We start from the raw sequence: 19,490 nt of genomic DNA on the forward strand, positions 1-19,490 counted from the left end.
ACATAGAAAAGGACATTAATTTTCTTCAAAAGCAACCTACTCCAGTTAATCTCCTCTGTCTTCCTACTTTGTTTCATCTTTAACATATGGAAGCTCTGCATCATGGGACTAGCACCTAAAATTAGGTATGGCCTTGCTATTCTCCCTCCCACTGCCACCCACTTCTTGCATATGTGTAAAATTTGTAAGTAGCAGCTGGGGATTTTGCCCCCTATAAACACCATTTTCTTGCTGCTTAACAGAAGCCAGTTCCTACACTTCAACATACGCTATTCTGTCTTAGACACTGAAAGCACAACTTGTACTTTAAATAAGTCTTTCCTGGAGAACAAGATGTGAATTCCCAGATATTTCAATCTTCTGGAATGCTTAGGTAGACTGAGGCCAGTGTTTATTCATCTATTTTATGGCAAAGGAAGGGATAGTACTTCTAATTTTTTTTTTCCCCATAATTCACCCAAGAACCAGAAGTTTTTCTTGTGTGCTTAAATGCCCTAGAGTGCTGCCAAGGAAGAATGTTTCCTTTTGCTGTAACGGCAAAAGATTTTGTGTATACATTGAGACGTGTTAGTCTCTTTTTGTCCACCCCATTGCTCTGTAAACCTATTCTATTCCGTCTATCAGTGTTTCTGTAGCAAATACATGCAGGAGTAGACACAGCTCGCAGGCAGAACGTTAAGCTATTTTAAAGACTTCTTAGTACTTTCTGACACCTTAAAAGCAGTAAAAATCGCTCAAACCATTTAAAAATCAAAAGACAAGGATATCTATCTAAAAGATCTGCTCTAATTCAAATAGGATTGAATTTAGGGAATTCCTATGGCCTGTGTTATGCAGGAGGTCGGATAAGATGATCACAGTGGTTCCTGCTGGCCCTATAATCTATGAATCGAACCAGCCTGCTTTCTGACATTTGAAGGAACTAATATCTTGTGAACTGAGACATCCTTTTAAAAATCCCTCTCTGTCGTGCAATGAGGAGGAAATGGTGGGGACAGATGGCTGAGGCCTGTCACATTCTCCTTGACCATATATTGTATCTGTAGGAAACAATAGAGACACATGAGTCTGTGCCCAAGGGCCAAATCCTGCTGTCCTTTACACCATCGTAAATACTGAGAGACTTCATGGAAGGCAGTGTAGTTGCTCTGAGTATCCACCAGTGTAGCTGAGAAGAGAAGGTGCTCTATGGTAGGTAACCAGGTAGTCTGAGATAATACTCAGAAAAACAGACAGACCATTAAAGCACAGAAAAAAATGTTATGGTGGATTTTGTAATCAAGGTACTAAATCATGCATCCACCTTGAAAGCATGGCTTGTCACACCCTTTAGAGTCCTATAATTAATGGATGACATCAAATAGATCATAAATGTCCAGTATATTTGTATCTAGGGAGAGGAAGAACGAACCACAATTGATTTTATTGAAAACTGGATATTTACAGGAATCTATTTATGATTTAATGACTGAATTTAAGAATAACAAAGCACTGATCATAGCTGGACAACCTCTGTGGCAGGGGTAGCCAACCTGAGCCTGAGAAGGAGCCAGAATTTACCAAGGTACATTGCCATAGAGCCACAGTAACATGTCAGCAGTCCCCCTGCTCCCAGCACCTCCCACTCACCGGCAGCCCCACTTATCAGCACCTCCCCCTCCCTCTCTGCACCTCCCAAACAGCTGTTTTGTGGTGTGCAGGAGGCTCTGGGGGAGAGGGGGAGGAGCGAGGGCACGGCAGGCTCAGGGGAGGGGGTGGAGTGGGGGCAGGGCCTGTGGCAGAGCCAGGGGTTGAGCGGTGAGCGCCCCCTGGCACATTGGAAAGTTGGCTCCTGTAGCTGCAGCCCCGGAGTCGATGCCTATACAAGGAGCCGCATAGTAACTTCTGAAGAGTCGCATGTGGCTCCGGAGCCATAGATTGGCCACTGCTGTTCTATAGTATAAATGTAAATGTTTACAGCAGTAGGGCTAAATGTATCATCTTAAAAGGAAAACAAATTTTACAGGCATTTACCTACCGAATGCGAAATAGAAACTGTAAAGCTATAGGCTGATAAGCTTTTCTGTGACCAAGCCTGCCCCTACTCATTTCCACTGCATTACAAAGTTGGAACTCCTCTTAGTTCCTTAGACCCGGATCCTGCCCCATCCCTTTGTGGATTCAGAGGCCTCTGAGCACAGCCGCACCTTTGCAGTATCACTGCATACGGTGGGTGGCAGAAAGGATTTGCATCTTGTATTTTATAATTTGCAGGTTATTTTGATGATAGCCACAGTGTCTACATGTCTGTGAAATCTTCTTCCTAGTTCAAATCTTAGTGAATCCACAGTAGTTCTCTTTAGGAGTAGACTTCTACACTCAACATCAAGGCTCCTGTTTAAGTGAGTTCACACTGGTATAATGAGAGACAGCACGATCTGCTGGATTGAGTTTGGCATTTGCAATCCAGTATCTCCTGATCCTGTCTCCCTGTATAACTTAGGGCAAGGCATTTACACCATAATTTTCAAAACTGCCACCAGTTTTTCAGTGCTGAATTTAGCATCTGCCAGTAGGGCTGATTTTCATAGGTGCTGAGTATTGAGCCCAGTTGGAGTTGCTGGTGCTCAGCACCTCTGAAAATCATGCCTTTGTCATAAATTTGGCACTCAAAATTAGAGGCCACTTTTGAAAATATTTGCTTTAATGTCTCATCCTCAGTTTTTCCATCTGTAAAATACAAATAATAATAGCTGTATAGTTCACACGGATGTTGTAAGAGTTTGTCAGGTAAGGTTGGTAGAGGACTGTATGTGCTAAGTATCGTTGCTATAAAGCCTTTCATCCAAAGAGTTTCAAAGTGTTCAGCAAACTTAAACTAACAACGGTCAGATCAAGATTTTCAAAAGTGACCCATAATTTTGAGTTCTTTTTTTTTTTTTACCCAATTTGAGACATCTTCAATGGGTCTGATTTTTGGAAAGTGCTATGGGCCAGCTGTCTGAAACTCATGCCCCTTAAAGGTGTCTCATGTTGGACAGTTAAAAATGGAGGCATCCAGAATCACTTGTCACTTCTGAAAATCATGTCTAGAGATCACTTGCATCTACCGATGGCAGAGAGACCCCTCTAGAGTGAGGTGGGGCTTCTGATTAACAGCACTCAACAACAGTTTAGCATGGGACATGGAGAATACTTTTGCCAATGGAAACTACATGAAGAAGTCTGGATAAGCAGAATGGAATTACTTGAAAAATGAAAAATATATTAAAGTTTTTAAAATAGTTCAACTCCCAGCATATGTGATTACAGTGAATTCATCTATTCTGATTTTCAATGAATTCATTCTGTATTGTTGTAAGGGAAATGACCTTAGAGGTAATACAAGGGAACTTGGCACTGGCTTTTATGATAACATGAGTTTGTAATACAAGAATGTTAAGACTTTAAGCAGCTTCTGGCTGGGTTGGAGCTTTTTTGAAGGGTGTGGGGCAGGAATTTTTTTTTCCCAATATCAGGCACCAGAATGCAGAAAAATTCTTTTGTCCTCTGCAGAAACTGTACTTCCCAATCAGGTTCTGGCATAGCAAGTCATGGAGCAGTTTACATTTCCTCCCTGTGAGCAGAACCCTAGAGCTAAATTCTGTCTCCCTTGTACGCTCATAAATCCCACCAAAGTGACTGGAACCAGTTCTGATCTTTGTTTACTGCAGTAGCGTTACTCCAGCTTTACACAGGTGTGACTGAGGGTCAAATTCTCCGCTACCGGGTTATTTCCATGTAGGGACTGGAAACTTGGTGAGTTCAAAATCCTGTTCATTCTTCCATTCTTGGAACACGGTTTGCCACTTTGTGGAAGAGGCCACTACTAATCTTTACAGTCCTTGGTGTCTGCTGAGGACTGTCAAGAAGTTACCACACAGGAAGTTGGGTTTTTTTGATGTAGTCACATGTCCACTGGGAACCTGCGACCCCTTGCACACAGGCTACTGAACTACCCTCACATGATGGTAACACTCAATCACTTCTGACCCAGGGGAGATTTGAATCGTAAGTGAACGATCATTAACCCCATCACCAATTCCAGGTGTTTACTCAGCACGGGTCAGTTTACTCAGCAGACCATTACTCAGAAGTTTCCAGACCAGGCCATTTGTGTATTGCTGCACCTTCTTATTAATACCATTAGTAGTACCACTATCTGGACAAATAAAAGATCTTTTCAGTGATGGTTACCTCTCATGAAGCTGCCCATAATACACTGCTGTTTAATGGATTTAATCAAGGAATAAACTGGACTCTTTCTTGGGCTTTCATTTTCTATTATTTAACTCAGGGATCGGCAACCTTTCAGAAGCGGTGTGCCGAATCTTCATTTATTCACTCTAATTTAAGGTTTCGTGTGCCAGTAATACATTTTAACATTTTTAGAAGGTCTCTTTCTATAAGTCTATAATATATAACTAAACTATTGTTGTATGTAAATTAAATAAGGTTTTTAAAATGTTTAAGAAGCTTCATTTAAAATTAAATTAAAATGCAGAGCCCCCCCAGACAGGTGGCCAGGATCTGGGCAATGTGAGTGCTACTGATAATCAGCTCATGTGCCACCTTTGGCACCCGTGCCATAGGTTGCCTACCCCTGATTTAACTACTAAACCCACAGCCCCTTCAGAGAAACACAGCGTGATTGGGGGGGTTGTGTGTCACATTAGGATCAGAGCTGGGGAGGTGATCAGTGCCCTCAGTCTCCCTGAAACCAATGGGTGCTAAGTGCACCATCTTCCAGAAGCTGCTCAGCACCTCAGGCCCTTAATCTGCAACTCTTATGCTATGCGCCTTCCCTACAGGTGTTTCTTATAAAATGTAATCCTGGGAGAGAGTCAAGCAGCTAAAAACTAAATAGAAGTTATTTTTTAAAAAAATGTTTATTTTAAGTTCAGATAATCTGGTTCTGATGAATACAAAACACATTATTTCCCAAAGTGCTTGTAGGTTCTGAGTTCTGGAAATTGTCTTCACCAGCTGTTCCCAAGATTGATTTACTATACTTACCCAGTTTTACCCAATTTTTTCTTCGAATTAATCCCCCCATAAAGTTGAACAATTGAGAACAATTTCCTCTTTGCAGATCTCATCAACACTAGCGTAAGCATAAGATGGCAACAACATGTTTTCAGCTTCACTCGGTTAACTGAGAATCTCCATGTAATTAACATCTGGCTTCCAAATACTGACATTTTAAAGGAGGCTACAGAAGCATATAGGATGTTTTTTGAGTCAGAAATCTTGACTGGGTCAGCGGTGTACAATGGTCACAAGAGTTGATGGCGACACTGCTGTTTCACCATAATCAGAGCTGATTTCACTGAAAAGACAAAGCCAAGGTTAAGTCAAAATGATAAGAGCAGAAGGGTAAAAGTGCTGTCTCCTAAAAGCCAAGGGATAGTTTTGATCTCATAAAATGTGATCATAGGGCTGCATTATTTTACTGCACCATTACCTATACATTGGCTGCAACCTGTATGTTGAGTTTGTGAAATACTCCATACGTGCCATATTCTGCACAGCCTTCCAGGTAATGGAACTGACACAATCTGCTGCACAGGGGATCTCAACCACAAAGCACTGCAGCATGGGATTTCTCTCTGTGCCACCATGCAAGGAGTGAACTGGGCCGTAGCCAGTAAATCTACAGTTACTGGATCCACTGGCCAAAAGTTCTAGTCCTGGGGAGTTCAGAAACAATATATTCTTCTGCAGTTGTAAAAGTCTGTGGTTCCTTTGGTACTCCGCTGTCACCCGGTGGTAGGGGGAAGGATCCCACATCTCACCACCAGCACCACTGCAAAGCAAAAGTCCTGGTTATTCTGGCTTTGTGTAGGACTGCTGTTGTTGTTTATTATTACACAGCCCTTTACAAAACACTTAAAGACAGTGTTGATCGAGGTCCAAGGGACTTGAAGAGAAACTCAGAGAAACAGGAAATACAGGGAAACAGTTGCGTGCAAGGAGGAAAAGAGAGGCATTGTGGTTGAGCAGTTAGAAGGCTTCCTGAAAGAAGTGAGTTTAAAGGAGAAGGGAAGTGTTGGGTTCATGAAAAGCAAAAGGCCATTCAAAGCATTAGGGGAAACATGAAAGAAGGAGCAGAGCAGGAGACAAAGGGAGCAGTTAGGACAAATCCTACAGAGCTGTGGGCAGCTCAGCAAACAGGGCTGTGCACTGAAATTCCATGCAAGAGAAAGGGAAAGGACTTGTATTGGAGCTAGGGTTGCCAGCCGTCCAGGATTGTTCTGGAGTCTCCAGGAATTAAAGATTAATCTTTAATTAAATATTATGTCATGTGATGAAACCTCCAGGAACACGTTCAACCAAAATTGGCAACCCTAACTGGGGCTTGGGTTCCTGAACCTTCACCCTATGTAAGGCAATCCACCTAATATTGAATCCACAGGCCCCAGCTCCACTTCTCCCATCGCCTGGCCCTACCCCACCTCCAAGCTCTCACTGAATGGCAGTGCACAGGAAGTCCCCACAGTGATTTCCTCCTGGCAAGTGGTGTGCACCCTGCGTGGCATCCCCAATTCACCTGCCATTCCCAATTCACCTGCATCTGGGGATCTCTGCACCCAGGTGTTTCTGCAGATAGAGTGGGAGAATGGCAGGATTTGCTCCAAGGAGCATACGAGTATGTAAAGGAATCTAGTATAAAATATGGGGGAAGAAAATCAGTGTACCATGACAAGTGTATTACTGGGTGTAGCCTTGTGATCATGTGGTTGGTGCTAGCAACAACTTTTGCTACATCCTGTTTTCTTTGCAGGCTGTTTCAGCAGCAACATTGAAAGTACCAGAGGTTACAGTTTTGATAGTAAGGGATTTGACATCCTCAGTCCTTTGCCTTAAAGCAGTCAGCAAAAGTTAGTGATTTTGCAATAATTTTCATTTAAGCACAGATCATTTAAAGTTTTATTAAGCACTAATAATCTTGAATTAAGCATTACTATATTTTGCATTGCCAGTTAGATTTGGGAGATCCAAAATCAAGGATACAAGAGATTAACAGCTCATTAAAATGACTGATGCAGGTTCAACAGAGTAGGTTGCTAGGATATCAGTTTAGAAAAACCCCAGCTACCTTTGTCATTGCATTTGGGCATTTGATTTTAAATGTGACGCATTCTGCCTTTACTTACATTGTGTAGATCATCACTCTATTTAGAGGGTAGGCACAGGCTTCACATTAGGTCAGAACCTGGCTTTCTTTATTCAAATAGGGCTGAATCCTGGTCCCATTGAAATCAATAGGAGAACTCATTTGGCCCGTAATAAATCTTTATCTGGTGGGAGTTTGGTTGATTTTTGGTTTGGAGAGACATCCAGACTCCCCCAAAAATCTCAAACAGGCCTTGCGCAGAATTTCTTCTCTTGCAAGTTGGAGGTCACTCATACAATCACGCAGTGGAGAATTTTGGTCAATTAATCCACGGGAAATGGCCCCGGTTGACAATGGCCACGCCCATTCAGTCTCCCAGCACAATAGCATGGAAAAATGGGGCATTACATGGACTCTGTGCAGAAGGGGAACTCTACAAAGTGACCTGCACCATTTCTGCTGCCTATAAGGCTTTCCATGACCCTCTGAGAGGTTACAGAACTTGGCTCTGTACAAATTAATATAATGTAAATGGGAGATTATCACTTAAAGTGAAAAACACAATTTGCTAATTCTCAAAATCTAGCAAAGATGTGCATGCTATTTTTCATCATCTTCTCCCTCTATCTTTGAACCATTCTTTCCTTAAGATAATGTCCTAAATTCTCTTCTTGAAATAAACCATTTTGCATGCTAGGAAGTAAGAACCATAAGGAAGGTAATTATAATGGGATTTAAATCATTCACTACTGTTTCTTTGCCAATAAAATAAAGACTGTATTCTCTTGTTTTGTTTGTACAAGCAATAAAATTTGTCTTATAATTTACTACTCTTAAAAAAAAAGCAAACAACAACAAAATGCTGACATATTTCCAACTCAAATATTTGTTTTCCAACAATAAACTTGGCTATCCTCCAATAACGCAGACTTGTTTGTAAACCTAAAGAGCTTTAAATATAGCTAACACATAGTTGATTGCTCCTAAAATGTGGTCAAATGAATCGTTTCCACAAGAGCATTTGCCAAGGGATGCTGAACAGTTGAAATGGAAAATGTTTTGCAGCATGAATTTGTGTTGTGTTGCTGCCTTTTCAAAAGTCTGCAATATTGTCAGTAGTGTCTCACTTTAAAAAAAACATGGTCCTTCAGTTAAACAAAGCCTAGAGGTAGATTTGAATTCTTCTTACTTCTATTGATGCCCCTTCCACACAAATCCTAGAGGATATATTTCTAATACAAGAATGTTCCGCAAACCAGTAAATCTGGGATTATCTCATTGGACTGATTATGTCCAAGCTCTTTAGCCACAGCACTTGATGAGGACTAAAAATAAATAGCAGGGCAGTATACAATTATTTTGTCCCTAAATAATCTGTGCTTATTGTTTGTCTTTCTCTGATGTGAGTCGCAGTAGCTGGACTTAATGTTTATTTGTAAGAGTTCTTCTAATAAGTGTGTTTGGAAAAGGGTTGTAAAGAGAAAATGGCCCATTGCACTTATCAGTTGTAAGGGGCAAAGCCTGTTCTTACACCAGTGCAAATCCAGCATCTCTCCATTGAAGTCAGTGGAATTTATTCCAGATGCACACTAGCCCAGAATTTGGCCTCAAGTATTTTAAAATGGAGGGGCCTGATTCTGTTCTTCCTTATACCATTTTTTCCACCAGTGTAGCTCCATTGATGTCAGATTTTACTGCTGATTGAGGGCCTGTTCCTGCACCATGGAAATTTTTGCATTGACTGCACTATAGGAGCAGGATCAAGCTCTCATAGTGGTAGGGTAAAATCAGATCCACTGTTAGTTGTTCCCCAGCTCTAAAGTTTATAGAAAAAGGCAACTTATTAAAATAGATAAATAAATAGAAAATGAAGTCTATGTTGGGTGGGGGTAGGGTAGGCCCACCCTGTCACCTGTGGACCTTTATTCACATCATCGTTAAACTAGCCCACAATTTGTTCTAATTCACATGATTGGCAGTGTGTGCTCATGGTTCATAGATTCATTGATTATAAGGCCACTGTGGTTACATCTGACTCCCTGTACAACATAGGCCATAGAACTTTCCTGAACTAATTCCGGTTTGAACTGGAGCAGATCTATAAGAAAAAACTTCCAATCTTGCTTGAAAAATTACCACTGATGGAAAATCCACCACAGCCCTTGGTAAGTTGTTCCAATGAATAATTACCCTCACTGTTAAAAATTTGCAGCTTATTCCTACTCTGATTTTGTCTAGCTTCAGTTTCCAGCCTTAGGATTTTGTTATACCTTTGGCTGCTAGCTCAGACTCGATATAGCTGTGTGATAGATCAGGTTTTAGGCATGTTGGACAGGACTGTGCAGGGACATAAGTTAAAATGATTCCATTATTAATTAAAGCCAGTAATGGAAAGCTGGATAATGACTGTATAAAACTAGGCAGAGCAGAGCACTTCAGACAGTGCTGTAGGAAACAAATACTGTATTAGCAGGGTAAGACATCTGACAACATGTTTCTACAGGTAATCAAAATCAGGTAAGTAATTCAGAAAATGTACTAAATGATCAACGTGTTTAAGGCTCAGTCCTTCAGCCGTTACACAGGCAAGTGGAATTTCAGGCCACAGAATTTTAGAGATTGATAGACAGTTTTAAAGCAGTGATTTAACTTATCAACCAGAGAAAAAAGTCTCTTTTGGGAGCTACTAACAGCTCAGAAAACTTATTTTAGAAAATACGGCAAATATTTTTTCCTGTTGAAAACCAGATTTGTAAATATATAAACACATACATACTTGATATGTAACGTATATACACACATCTATAATTTCATATATATCTTTTTAACAATAAGTAGCTTGATTTGTTAAATTGTCATGGTATTCATAAATCCCATATAAAAAGTGATATTAGAACTCTCTTTTCAGTGTCTATGCATGATAGCTATAAACGTGTTCCCTTTGAAATGTACACACGTTACTCTAATAATTAAAAAGCTCACTAAAGGCTCAGTTTTGATCTTCTATTCTTGTAAATCGTCCCATGGCTTAACTGGGGCTATTTGTGAGCATAAAGGTTGCTAAATCTATATGCCAAATCTTGCTGTTCTTAGTCTGTCTGTCTACAGACATCAGCCCATTGAAGGATTTGTCCATGTACTAAGTAATGGATACATTGACAGGCTACCAGCTCAGAAGATGGGGGTAATCTAGTTAAAGCAGCTCAAGTTTTAACTTAAATTAGCTCTGTGGTCCAGCTTTACCTCATGGTTGGCAGCAGTACTGTCCTTATCACACTTTATTTAGTGCTAGCTCAGTACATCCGAGTAAAAGGCGTGAGTACGAGGTAATGGCATAGCTCATTCATCTCATCAGAACAGCATAATCCCTGTACTGCGAGACACTGACGCAAAACCTAACCTTCAGGTATTAAAATGAGACCACAATCAAATGGTGCAGGAAAAGAAAGAGCAAAATTTGCTCCCACTTACAGTGGTTTAACTCCAGAGTGGCCCCATTGCTCACTCAGAAGTTAGAACTGAGCCGAAATTGGGCCCGAGTTTAGGCTGCAGCTCTGTGTCAGAACAAGGCGTGAGACTTACTGTAAATAATGTGTGTTCTAGCCCACAAACACGGGCTTGTTCACAAGGCGTTGTAAAGGCGAGTGAGTGTAATTACAGTCACAGGGACCAGGGGCCAGTACCTCAGCTGGTGTAAATTGGCCTAGTTCTGTTGGTTTCCATGGAGCTCTCCCAATTCAGGCCAGTCGAGGATCTGGCCTTATTGTTGCATAAGCCAACTGTACTTGAAGAAACTGTTCAGAGACTGCTCAGCAGACAGCGTACAATGCAGATACATGGGGAGCAGGGCAGGAATAGAGAAGAAGCAAAGCTGCAGCAGGTATTAAGAGAAGAGAATGAAGTGAAGGGGAAAAATCTAGGTGAGAAATGTCTTGTATGAAGATCTTTATACACTAATAAAACTTAATCAGATTCAACCCACACTTACACCCCATGAAATCAGTGGGTCAAATTCTGCTCCATGTTCCACCTGTGCAAATCACTAGTCATCGATAAACATTAATTACATCAGATACACAGAAATAGATGCCAAAAATATCCATTGCTTGCAGTCAGCAAGTGCAGCTTGCCCTGCACCTAGCAGCCTCAGGCATCTAGATCTCAGGAGGCACCAGATGTGGGGAGGACTGCGATCCTGGTGGGGCAGAGCAGAGATCCCAGCCAGGACCACAAGGAGAATGACGAGTTCCCAGCTGCAGGGCTCCTGGCCAGGGACAGTCCCTGCTTTTGCAGGAATGCAGGGGCTCCCTATGTGGACCTGGGGTTGGGGACAGTAGGGTGTCTTCCCCTGTGGCCAGGAGCTTGTCCTCCTCCTTGCATTCCTGGCCAGGGATCTCTGCTCTGCCCTGCCAGAACCGCAGCTTCCATGCACCTTGTGCCTGCAGGGTTTGGGTGTCACTAAATAATTGTGTTCTCTCTCTTTCTCTCTCACTCACACACAGAGTTAATTTTGCACAATTGTGAAAATTCAAATAGAAAAAAATGTTAAAGAGCGCTTTAAAAACCCATAATCTCACACAGCCAAAAATATTAACTTGATAAAAATCGGTATCTGAGTGAAACAACAAAATGAAAATCAAATTCTCCCAAAACTACTTATTATACATTCCACCCTTGTTTTTTTTCTTTCCTATGAACTGTTTCTGTTGTGGAGTGGTGAATGTGGCCTGCATTAGGATACGCAGGCCAGGCTCCCATTAACCTCAGAGGGCACTATGGATGTCCATAGTGTGGACAGATTACAGTGGATTTGCAAAGAGAATCAGACAGGGCAGAATTTGCTCAAGACCGCAATGTTTTGTTTTGTAGGGTATAGCAGCACAGGTATTTGCTTGTTTAACAGGTTGCAAGGTAATATAATGGGACCCTTGTGGGTTTCCTTAGCATGTCTATTCCTCTGTCTTACTTATTTTCCTTGCTATTGCATATGAAGACAATATATTCATCTGATTTGTCAGCTTTTTCATAATGATCATCTTATATTACAAGCTTCCTCTTTGCACCAACTTGCCTATAACAGTGATTGAATCTATTAGCAGGACTAAAAACAGTGAAAAAAACTGTATTTCTTTTACCATCCTTTCCAGAAAGAACAGAAAGCTGTGACCTGCCCACGCACAGTGTGGATGGTATCCACACAACTGATCATTTTATCTGAGGGTTTTTTGTGTGCCCAGGGGGCAGTGGGGCAAGAGGGTTTGGCCTTGCACTATGTATGTTATTTGCACTGTTGTAGCCATGTTGGCCCCAGGATATTAAAGAGACAAAGTAGGTGAGGAAATATCTTTTATTGGACCAATGTCTGAGGGTGGCAGGGACAAACTTTCAAGCTTCATAGAACTCTTCCTCAGGTCTGGAGAAGGTAACCAGAGTGTCACAGCTAAATACAAGGTGGGACAGATGGTTAAGCATAAGGGGTTCACACATGCTGTTGGAGACCACTTAAAATGAAGGGGTCTTGAATGTACTCACACAGAAAAATGATAAAAGACAAAAATACCCTATCACCCATGGGTGAACACTTTTCACTTGCTCCATGTCTGACCTCTCTGGTCTTGTCCTCAAAGGAAACCTGCACAACACCTTCCCAAGATGAGCCTCAGTACTTAAATTCATAACTTTGCTGGACTTAACATAAAAAACATGGACTTAAGAGAGACACTGGTTTTATAGCTCATTACAACAATTTGTAATGCTGCTGTCTGCTAACCCTTAATTGCCCACTTAAGTGGTCTCCTTCAACCAACAGAAGTTGGTCCAATAAAAGATATTATCTCACTTGCTTTGTTGCTCTCATTATGTACACAAGTTTACAGTATTCTCAGCCTGACCCATTTGTCTGCACTCACTAAATCTGAGAAACTTTCAGAGCAGGGTCTTTTTAGCCATTCATATTGTTGGGAATGCAGTTAGTGATAGCAGACCAGGATCATGCAAGCAGCTTGGGGCGGTATTTCAAACGCAGAGCCTGAGCCTATAAACCTTACACAAGTAGGGACGACTCACATGAGTCAGGTTAGTTGCATGAGCACTGGCTCCTGCACATGCCCAGAATTTGTCCCAGAGGAGGACTAAGAATACTCCCGTTTGGGTTTATGTACCTGTCTCACCTTCAAGAGGAGAAGCCTCTTAATGATTCTACACCTCTGTAGTTCAGCCTCTGGTATCTGAGCATGGGACTGTGAACCAGAATCTCCTGGGTCCAGCTCTGGCTGATTCCTTCTCTGACCTCATCAGGTCACTTGGCCACTCTGCTCTCAGCTTGCTGGAAGGTTGGGAGACTTAGTTCATTCCGGTTTGTAGTGTGCTGCTGTATTAGTGGCCAGTAATCGTGGTCATTCATGAGACACCACCTCCAGGGTATTTTCAGTATACCAAGATGCCTTTGCTGCAAGAGCACTTTTCTCCTTAGCTTGCAATTAAATCAAGGGGCACTGTTTGAGGCAGGGAACTTGACTTGGGGTTCTCACATCCTAAAGGTACCTCCTTTTGCCTACAGAATGGGAAGTAAATGTGTGTGAGGTTTCATGTTTAATAAAAGAGACACTCCTATGCTGGAAATATTTCAATGAACAGTTTTTAGGGTCTGATCCTGTGAGGCACTGGGGACCTCCAGAGAGGGGCTAAGCATCCTTAGGACTTTGCCTGTTTTTATGATCTGAAATAACCCCTTTGGGGATGGTAATGGCATTTCTTGTTTCCATTTAGCCATGTAACACAGACAACATCATGGATCCATCCAGTGACCAGTGCACTGAACTTGTCCTGCTCCGGAGAGAATGAGGAAGACCACATCAGACAGCTTCCAGACCCCAAGAGCTGAGACTGGCCAGTGGTGAAGAGTTGTTTGTCTCATTTCAGCACCTGAATAAGAAGATGTACACCTTCAAATAGTTTAATGTAATAGCGCCTGATCTTACGCCCACTGACGTCAATAGGAGCTTTGCCACTGATTTAGGTAGGATCATTTTCAAGGGTGAAGTTCACCCTGGCAAAATTTCCACTTAAACCCTTAAGAACTTAGGTGGTGCACAGGACCTCGATAAGTCCTGTGCACAGGGGTCACTCTCATCCTCATACCTTAGGATTTGATCCTGATCTTTCACCACTTATACACTGGTATAACTTCATTGGCTGGAATGGAGTTAATCCTGCTCCTAGTATGAGAACAGAATTGAGCCCAGTGGGTGTAATTCTCACAGTGGCTTCACGCTGCTTGTAGAGCCATCACGTACAAGCTGAGCTTTTTTACCAATGCTGGTAGCTGTAATAGAGATGCCTTTTCTGTAATTACTGAGTTAGTCTGTTTTTATAGCAGAAACATACAGTGTATTTTGCTAGCAAAAGTTTATGACAATTTGTTATAAGTATTGCAGCCCAGATGACTTTTTTACAACTATTTTAAGATGAATAATTAGGCCTTAGGAAGACAAGGCCTTGATGAGTTGTCAAGTATAAAGACACAATTTTGGTTGAAAAAGCCATACTCTGTCAGCATAATCATGCAATGAAAATGATTTCACTTTTCTACTTTGCTAAACCTATAGACACATGCAAATATTTCAGTAGAAGCTGTGAAGTTCCAAGTACGATGAAACCTGTGAAAGCACCTCTGGGATCAGCAGAATTCAGTCACCTCCTAGAAGTAGGTCTTTCCGTAGATACAAAACAAAATCATCTGGAGATCTTGAGGACGTTTTAAAGGGGTTACTCAAAATGAGGCGCTGCTGAGGCCCTACAAACAGGTTTCACTGTGCATCAGCAGCATGCGATATTTAAGATAATGTTACACTCAGCACAAAAGCTGACTTCTGCTCAGAGTGCCTGATTCTCCAATAGGTCACTATAAAGGCTCTTTTCTTTTTTTTATCTGTGACGGTGACAGCTATTGACCAATGAATGAAATAAGGAACACTAGAAGCACTGATGAATATGCCAAAGAAAAACAGTGGTTCAAACCTTTAGGACCGGGCACAGGCTGCTGCCTGAATTCCTTTTGGGAGCATACATAGGAGGGTGACACTCTGAAAAGATCCAGCTTAGCTCCACTGGTCAATTCGAAGCCAGTTCCCCATCCCTCACACCCTCAATGAGGAGTCTCTGACAAGTGGTGCGCTAGATTTACAAGCCTTTGTATTAGAGCAAAAGGACTTGACTTGTTTACAGCTCCTATGCCTGTTGAAGCTCTCCCTGCTGCGTATCAGAGGGGTAGCCATGTTAGTCTGGATCTGTAAAAGCAGCAGAGGATCCTGTGGCACCTTATAGACTAACAGACGTTTTGAAGCATGAGCTTTCGTGGGTGAATACCCACTTCGTCAGATGCATGTAGTCTGACGAAGTGGGTATTCACCCACGAAAGCTCATGGTCCAAAACGTCTGTTAGTCTATAAGGTGCCACAGGATCCTCTGCTGCTCTCCGTGTTGCCTTCCCCTCACACCCGGTGCAGAGCCAGGCACAGGGGAGCTCTTAGACCTTTAACGTTTCATTTGCTTTACAGAGCAAAACTCGGAGGAAGCCTCCTTTCTGAGTCACAGGATGGCCCTTTATCGCACATGCTCCGTGTGTGACAGTGTCACACCCGGGATAGCCCCTCCCAGGGAATCTATACTGCGGTCCAGAGAAGTTAGTTTTGCCCAGTCTCTCCTGGAAGCAGATGTCATTCCTAGTGCTGGGCAATGTCGTACTCACTCGGGAGGCTGGTAGGAGACTTTGTTTTGTTTTTTTAACCGGCTCAGAGCCAATTATCCATGCATCTGGAGTCCGTGCCACTTCATGTTGCCGGAAGAGGGAGGACGTTATGGAAGGAGCTTGACCAGCAGATCCACTGAACAAACCCTCCATATGACAGCAGCCCGGAAAGTTCCCACGCTGCAGCCATGATCTACAGTGGCCTCAGAGGGAGGATTTTGCCCCCATCCCTCAAACCACCACAAAGAACCACTGAGCAAAACCCATTAGCAGGGGCTTTGTGTTGAGCTATAATGATGCTGTTTTTCTCTAAACGCCCTTTAAAAACTGGCACAGACTCCTGCTGCATGCAGGACCTTGTACGGGGGGTTTTCTGAAGTTTCCTTAGTCCTAGGAGTCATGTAAGTGCTTTGTTTATTACAGAGCCAAGGTGAGGAGGTAATTTCTTTTGCTTTCTTTCCAGTGTGTGGGAGTTACATGATGGTATCTTGTTTGAGATGGTCCCTTCTGGAGTATGTGATGTTTATTCGAGGAACTTTCCAGCTCTAATCAGGGATTTCCAAGAATTCTGTTTAGTCAGGGCATATATAGACTGTGCCGCTCTGATTTCTTTGTGAGAGATTTGAATCAGATGGTGGCTACACTGTCCTCCCAGGGCTTGATTCAGCCATGGGTTATGCCATCTCAAAGTAAAGGTAGGTGGTCACAACTCCACTCTGCCAGTGGCTTCCAGCCAGCCAGCCAACCCTGAAAGTGGGAGATGGCAGGGGAGAACCCCAGATAAAATGTTGGCATTCTGCCTGCCGTGCTTTCTTGGAGAATGTTGCTCTTTTATTTTGACTTGATAATTAAAGACTTCTTAGAAACAGAGCATTGCATTCATCTAGTTTATTCTCTATTCTAGTGTTGTCTCATCAGTCAGGTAAGCTACAATAGCTCATATTCTCCAGCACTGAGACTGTTTTGAAACCTGGGATTTCCAAATGTTCTCGTCTATTTTTGTAAGTTGGCATACTTGTTTCCTAGGTTATTTTTTTTTCTCTCACTGAAGCAGTTTGCAAAACAATTTTGATTACGCTGAATCCTGTAAAGTGGGAAAATGGCTCTGGAATAACATAATGAGACTTTGTAAAAAGCAGTTGTCAAAACATGCAACTCTGTAATGGCTGCTTTACATTTTTACTGCACAATGAAATGTACCAAGTGGAAGAGCAATGGAAGTACAACTTTGTAGCCGTTAAGAGAACGAAACAAAGACGCTGCCAGAAAACAGATACTGGAGCCCTGTGTTCAGTTGATACCATTATAAATAGACTTCTGCAACACTCTGGTATTTACCTTTACAATAGTACCTGTAGTGCACTGCACCCTTCCAATTGGCAATACTGCAAGTACCAGTGTTAGCAGCTCAGGTGTTTCAATGACTGGAATAAACAGGCAGATTAGACACAAAGATATTCAGGCACCTAAAACTCTTACTGACTTCAGTGGGAGTGAGGCACCTAAATACTTCTGAGGCTGTGGGTCAAACTGCAGCTGCGAAATGTCTTCCTTGTAATGCAGCCCAATGTATCACTTAAAAAACAGGGTAGATCTCTCCCCACACCACATTCACACAGAGAAACTACCCTGAGCATCCCACTGTATGTTTAAATAAGTCACTACAGATGCTTGTTTCACACCCTCTGACATACCACACAAAACCATCATTATTTAGTGTGAACCCACCAACACAAGGCCTATGCACCACTCAGGCCCTCCAGGGCCCAATTCTGCAGAACTAAAGTCAGTGGGAATTTTGCTATAGATTTCAGTGGGAGCCTTGAGGGCAGAAGTGGGATTGAAGTGGTACATAACCCTTGTGTTGTCCTCTGCACAGGGCTGAATTTCACTAAAACATCTTAAGTAAAGCCGTTTTCAAAGGATGACCGTGCTCACACTTGGCTTTAGAAAGCCCTTTGTACTATCCTAATCTTATGGAATGAATGGCCACTTCTCCTTGTATTTAAAAAAACACCTAAAGTGATGTAAAGCTCTGATGCTCCTTTCACAATAAAGATCTCAGTGATAAAAATCACTTGTGTCTCTTTTGTAATTAACACCCGCAGCTTTGTGATATTATCCATAGCGGATTATGCAGCTGATCGACTCCAGGTCTCGCTCATGTTTTAGAATTGTAATTAACGAAATCTTTTAGACTAGAAAAGGGGGTAAATCCTGTCTGTCCCATTCCTTTAACCTTCTTTTTACAAAGGTGACTCAAAATGCGCCTATGGAAAGGAATCTAGAAAACAGACAGGCCTTTCGAAAAAGCATATCCTGTGTTCCAACCCTACAGTGACTTCCACACAGGTGCCCCCCCTCCCCTCCCCATGGAGCTCCAGTGACTTCCTTCGGGGTTCACTCACAAAGATTCAATTGCAGGGTGAGGCTCATGTTTGTAGTCACCTGCTTACAAGGAGGCAGCCTAGTCCAGTAGGGCATTGGCCCAGGTGTCCTGTTCCCAGCTCTGCTGCTGACCTGCAAGATCCTGGGCAAGTCACCTCAGCCCAGATCCTCAAAGGTATTTAGGCATCTAGCCCCCACCGATTTCAATGGCACTTAAATACCTGGGAGGATCTGCACCTCTCTGTGCATCCGTTTCCCATCCCACCTTCTAGCTGTCTTGTTCGTTTAGACTGTAGGGTCTTTGGGGCCAGGCCTGTGTCTCATTCTGTGGTTGTACAGTGTGTGACACAATGTGGGTCCTCAGCTGCAAGTTGGACCTCTGGGCCCTGCCATAAATCAACTAATAATTACCATAAGTGATGGCGGTTTGTCATGCCCTGAAACACACAGGCCATCGCTGCCGGGGCGTGTGCATGAGCTAGTTTACTTCAGAGTGCGTTTGGCTCATGGGAGCTACCTATAGCCTGGCTACATCTACGCCACAGGCCCAGGCCTTGTCTCCTAGGTAACCATGCCTGCTGGAGAGCGTGTATTGCTATTACAGAACGGGTCTTTGCTGGGGGGAAACGGCACCCTTATTTGCTAGGGAAGATAAATGTGTCAGGCCAGGGATGAGAGGCCAGTTCAAGCTAAGCAGCTCACGCTGATCCGCCCCATGTAATGTTCACCAGCCCTTCAGTGCTTCTCGTGCCAAGCAATTTTATAACTCAAACAAGCGATTTCTTATTTTACATGAAGCCAGTTTCTGACAGACAAAAGCAGGGGGGGAAGGTCAGTCGTCACTGAAGTGGGGAAAACCCTCATTTGGAAGATCTTTAGTGAGTCAGTTAATATGAGCAGCAAATAGGAGAGGCATCAAGATTATGCCGTGAGAAGCCAGTGAAAAGAAAGTTGGTCTCGTTGTCTGTCCCATACTTAAGACAGAGCCAAGTTCTGTTCTCACACCCTTAACTCTTCCCTCTTCCGGGTGATGGTTGTAGCCATATTACTAGGGTTGCTCCACGCTCAGAACTGCAGATGAAACTACTCAGCACCCCTTGGTGTCCCTCATTGGGCATCCAAAATCGGTGGCCCTCTGCCTTTGAAAATGTTGGCCTATGTGGCATGTCCAACATGACACACTGACTCAGTGGCAACATTTGGTGGAGACCCAGGAAT

The 19,490-nt window shown here is 42.8% G+C and overlaps 1 protein-coding gene across 7 annotated transcripts in view; it reads left to right on the forward strand.

The window, feature by feature from the left end:
- Positions 1-17,961, forward strand: part of STXBP4 (syntaxin binding protein 4) — a 144,155-nt gene extending 126,194 nt beyond the window's left edge. For all 7 annotated transcript variants that reach the window (XM_075071836.1, XM_032805690.2, XM_075071838.1 and 4 more), the window contains one exon: positions 13,904-17,961. In XM_075071836.1, the coding sequence (XP_074927937.1) occupies positions 13,904-14,018 (115 nt within the window). In that variant the 3' untranslated portion in view covers positions 14,019-17,961. The remainder of the gene's footprint in view (positions 1-13,903) is intronic.
- The last annotated feature ends 1,529 nt before the right edge of the window (positions 17,962-19,490 follow it).

This window comes from Chelonoidis abingdonii, chromosome 13, assembly GCF_003597395.2.
Source record: "Chelonoidis abingdonii isolate Lonesome George chromosome 13, CheloAbing_2.0, whole genome shotgun sequence".
NCBI classification, from domain to species: Eukaryota; Metazoa; Chordata; order Testudines; family Testudinidae; genus Chelonoidis; species Chelonoidis abingdonii.